The 4,917-nt window shown below is 41.8% G+C and overlaps 2 protein-coding genes across 2 annotated transcripts; both read right to left on the bottom strand.

Moving 5' to 3' along the window:
- Window positions 1-449: 449 nt before the first annotated feature.
- LOC130104440 (claudin-4-like) lies at window positions 450-1,316 on the bottom strand. The gene has a single exon (XM_056270986.1). The coding sequence runs from the start codon at window positions 1,233-1,235 to the stop codon at window positions 579-581; it is 657 nt and encodes a 218-aa protein (XP_056126961.1). The 5' UTR covers window positions 1,236-1,316; the 3' UTR covers window positions 450-578.
- Window positions 1,317-3,737: 2,421 nt separating this feature from the next.
- On the bottom strand, window positions 3,738-4,681 carry LOC130104610 (claudin-9). Its single transcript, XM_056271244.1, has one exon. The coding sequence runs from the start codon at window positions 4,539-4,541 to the stop codon at window positions 3,888-3,890; it is 654 nt and encodes a 217-aa protein (XP_056127219.1). The 5' UTR covers window positions 4,542-4,681; the 3' UTR covers window positions 3,738-3,887.
- Between the last annotated feature and the right edge of the window lie 236 nt (window positions 4,682-4,917).

Here is a 4,917-nt window from a genome sequence, read left to right as displayed (position 1 = left end):
AGGTAGTGACAGCCGACTCAACTCATCACCTCATTATTGAGGCTATGAAAGGTTCTGTAACTCAACAAAGATGGCACAGTCAGTTTGTTCAGTGCATTTTAGTTAGAACCAGAAAAAAAAATGCAATAAAAATTTATTTATATTTTTAACAACTATTTTTATGTTCTTATTGGTTAATAAAAAACACCCTGCAGCAAACAACAGAGAGTGGCACACTTAGAAAATAAGTCTTAAGAGAACATGAGCTCATACATCATGTAAACACATGTACTGAAATGTTTGCAAAAATATATTGAAAAACTGAAGAGAATTTTTAATTATTAGTAAAAACACAATACTAATAATTACAACATCATTATCAATTTACACGCACAGTTATGAACATATATATAGATGTGCTCAGTAATAATGTAATACTTGCAATTCTTCAAAACTGGTTGAATAAACTGGGTAACACCACCAAACAAAAGAGAGCACAGCAAATTAGGAAATACATTTGAGTGGCAAACCAACAGAACTCACTGCACATTGTCTTGTACTGTGTCAACACATTTTCTGTTCAAAAAGAGTACGTTTGTTCACACATAATTCTGTTTGTCAAAGCCACTGGGTGGTACAGAACGTGCAACGGAGTAAACCATCCTGCTGGGTGGACCGTACCTATTCTCCTCCTGTGGGGGGCAGCTGCAGCAGAGAAGGCCCCCGCCGAGGAGCAGAAGGGCACTGGACGCCCATCCCAGGTAGAGAGACGCACCTATCTCCCTTTTCTGTGCCTCAATGATTATGGGGTTGTAGAAGGCTCTGATGATACTGTGAGCAGACCAACACACAGGGATCAAGTGCATGACCGCAGCACAGATGAAGGTGACTCCAGCGCCGATCATTACTCTGGCTTTGGCACGCTCCTCTTCTAGGCATTTAGTGCACTTGGCCCCTAAAATAGAGAGCAGGAGCGCCAGTACTCCCGTTACGATGGCAATCACACACAGTGCCCGGGCCGCCTGCAGGTCTGAGCTGAGAGCCAGCATGGAGTCGTAGACTTTGCACTGCATCTGGCCAGTGCTCTGCACCACACAGCTCATCCAGATTCCTTCCCATATGGTCTGCGCCGTTACAATGTTCACCCCGATGAAAGCCGTGACCCTCCACATGGGTAAAGCGCAAGACACAATGCCCACAATCCAACCTAACACAGCCAGGGTGACCCCTAGTATCTCTAACCCCAGAGCTGCCATTCTGATCACTTAGGCTGGAAGAACGTGCTAGGATATAAACTCACAGGTTGCATTCGCTAAGGAAAGGCTCTCAGCACAATGAAGGCTTTATAATGGCAACGGTGAGGAAGGTGGAGTTATGCTGGAAAAAGTCTCGGGGGATTGGCTAAACTGTGCTGGTTTTTGAGTGAGCTTAACCTTGGCTAGGAAACGAGTTTGTTTAATGATTTAACTCTCTTCATCTGGTATTTCCCACTCCGAGACCAAATAGTGGATAGATAACAAAAGCCCAGCGGGGACTGGTTAAAGGATAACCGACAAGACCACACTTTTGAAGAAAAATTCCAACGGTATGAGATTAGAATGCATGCTTGAAACGTGTAAGCAAGTAAACCACAAGCATAAGGTTTCATCATTTTGTTTGGATACTATGAGCAGAGATTCGTTTGAAATTGATAATTCAACTTCGGGAGCTGATTCTTCAGGATTCACTTGAGAAGGAGCAATAAAGTCCACTGATGCATGAGAGCATGTCTGTAGCTGCTATCAGCTCCACAAGGCCACACAATAACAGAGTCAATCTAATCTAAACAGCATCCCAAATAGGCATATTCAGCTCTCTCTCTCACACACACACATTATACACACACTCACACTCTAATCAGTCATGCATAGGTATGCGACGTCTTGTGACCTTGCTTTAACCTTTGCAGTGGTTATTTATTTAGGAGCATGTTACTAAGAAACAAGTGGAATGGGCATCTTTTCTGTGTGCAAATGTACGTTCAATTCTATTGCATTAATGTGCGCTAAAATTGCTGTTTTGTTGCATGAAACAATAATTCATTCAGACACATTTGTTTTATATCATCTGTCAATATTTCTACTTAAAGGGATGGTTCACCCAAAAATGAAAATTCTGTCAGTAATTACTCACCCTCATGTTGTTCCAACCCCGTAAGACTTTCATTGTTCCAACCTCAAGTGACTACAGTGGCTCAATCTTAAGTTTATCAAGCGACCAGAACCATACAACACAGAAGCGCTAAGCTGTTACACTACGTGAACTCACTCGAGGCCCACACAGAAGGAAATTAATAGTTGAATAAAGTCATTATTTTTGTTTGTTTTTTTGTGCACAAAAAGTATTCTCGTCGCTTGATAAACTTAAGATTGAGCCACTGTAGTCACTTGGACTATTTTAACGATGTCTTTAATAACTTTTCTGGGCTGGCAAGTTGCAATACCTTAGAAGCCTATGGAGGAGTGATCCAGCTCTCAGATTTAATAAAAAATATATTATTTTGCGTTCCGAAGATGAACGAAAGTCTTACGGGGTTGGAACAACATGAGGGTAATTACTGACAGAATTTACTTTTTTGGGTGAACTATCGAGCAGTAAACAAAATACCGTTACAGTACCTCGAATGATAATATTTAATGAGCTGCAAAAGAAGGTTAGCATAATAACCCACTAAAGCTTTACATATTTTCCTAATTACCAAACACTAGAGTAAAAAGAGTAATTATCTAGGCATCCTCTGAGCAATAAGGCAGGTGCGTTTATCTTTCCATGGTAGTCTCAGTTACGCTCTCCTGACTAAAGAATCAGGCACAAAGAGGTTTCGAGATTTACCAGAACAACCAGCGCATTGTCTCCATTCACAACTGGGAGAGTGTCATTTATTTTTGTGGTAGACCTTTAAGAGTAGGATTGATTTCAAATGATGATAAAGTGCACTCTTTGCTTCACTCTATATTCTGAGTTTTCCAAGTACTTTGTTTACATAGTTCCTCCATGATTCAATGTTATAAACTTTGATAGACTTTGAGGGGAAAAGGTGAAAAAGTAAAAAAAAAAAACATGTATTGATGTTTTCCTTCAAATAAATTCATTACTTTCAGATGTATACTTTAGTTTGTAATCCACCAATATTTTTTTATTTTGGACAAAATCTAGCATTTAGCGATTTCACTTTATTTAGATGGTCCCTTTAACACATTCTGTTGACTATAAGTAATGGTGCACCTACATGTCTACTAACTCTCATTAGAGTAGAGTATTAGTAGACTGGTGGGGTTCGGGTTAGTAGAATAAATTGACATGTAGTTGCAAAGTTACTCATAGTCAGCATAATGTCTGTTGGAGGACCATCACAATAAAGTGATAGCAGCAATTCAGCAGACAGTCTACTAATACTCTAATGAGAGCTAGTTGACAGGTAGTTGCAAAGCAGTTATAGTCAGCAGAATGTTCAAAAGGGACCATCAAAATAAATTGTTACCTATTTAGCAAAATTGGCAAAATACTTATTAATAAACGGACCAATGTCTGTTTCAATAAAATCATGTTCATTGATCATTTAATTAATCTTGCAGTTTGAATGGAAAAGCATCTATTATAATCATTTCAGTGAGTCAAAGAGCTACTGATTATTCACCTATTAGCGACTGGGTCAAAAGACAAAATTACAATTAAACTTAGTTCTTGCGACATTAATGAATACATTCAAATGAAAACAAAAACAATAATACTATTTTATATCTGCCACGTTGGTATTCAAGATTCAGCATCAATCGTTAATTTGTTGTTGACATTTGAATGCTTGTCCTTTAGCAGACTTGTTGGCTTTTCTCTCAAGGAGGTCCTTCATGTGCAAAGATTCAGAGCCCTCAAACATAGTCTCTCCTGTCGTATCCATTCACAGAGAGGGATTTGACCCCTGAGTAGTCCACTCTTGTCGGCACGGCATTGTTCTGTGCTTTTGAGGAGCAGGAGCAAGACAAAATGGCTCCACCTAGGATCAGCAGGCAGGAGGCACCCCATCCGAAGTACAGCGAGTTCCCAAACTCCCTCTTTTGCGTCTCCTCTAGAAGCGGGTTGTGAAAATCTATGACGATGCCGTTAGCTGTCCAACAGACGGCCACTAACAGCAGCAGCCCACAGGTTATGAACGTGCCCCCAGCTGCCATCATGATGCGTGGCTTGCTGGCTGCATCTGAGGTGCAGTTGGTGCACTTTGCCCCGGCCACTGCCAGAGCCATGCCCACCACCCCGAGCAGAGTGCTTACGACGGTGAGAGCGCGGCCAGCCTGCAGCTCGTCCGGCAGCCCCAGCATGGAGTCGTACACTCGGCAGTGCATCTGTCCTGTGCTTTGCACCACGCAGCTCATCCACAAACCTTCCCACACGATCTGTGTGATGACAATGTTCTGGCCTATGTACGCCGCTACTCTCCACATGGGCAAACAGCAGGCGACCATCACGCCGAGCCACCCCGCCACAGTCAGGATCATCCCCAGGATCTCCAGGCCGGCTGAAGCCATTGTGCTTTTCTGCTATGTGCAGTTTCACAGACCGTGGTGCTCGGTATCCAGGACTAAACGCTGAAAATTAGCTCTGATATTAGAGCTGTCCTCAGACTTGAAGTCCTGCTTAAATGAAGAAACGGTGAAAGAGAGAAAGGGAGAGAGAGAGAGAGAGAGAGAGAGAGAGAGAGAGGGAGAGAGGGAGAGAGAGAGAGATAAAGTTTCTACCTTCTTTATACTGCTAAGAGAAGATGGAAGGTGGAGTCTTAGATGGCATCATGTTTTGTGTGGTACAAGAGAGACTGGGGCTTTTTTTAAGCACTTTTCTTGTAACAGGGTGGAATTATTCAAATGATCCTCTCAAATGCTTCATATCTGGATTGTTAAATATTTG

Source organism: Rhinichthys klamathensis, unplaced genomic scaffold (assembly GCF_029890125.1).
Source record: "Rhinichthys klamathensis goyatoka isolate OS25496 unplaced genomic scaffold, OSU_Roscu_1.1 h1tg000014l_1, whole genome shotgun sequence".
Taxonomy (NCBI): domain Eukaryota; kingdom Metazoa; phylum Chordata; class Actinopteri; order Cypriniformes; family Leuciscidae; genus Rhinichthys; species Rhinichthys klamathensis.
Note: the sequence above shows the minus strand (reverse complement) of the source record. Positions and strands in the feature narration are given on the sequence as shown.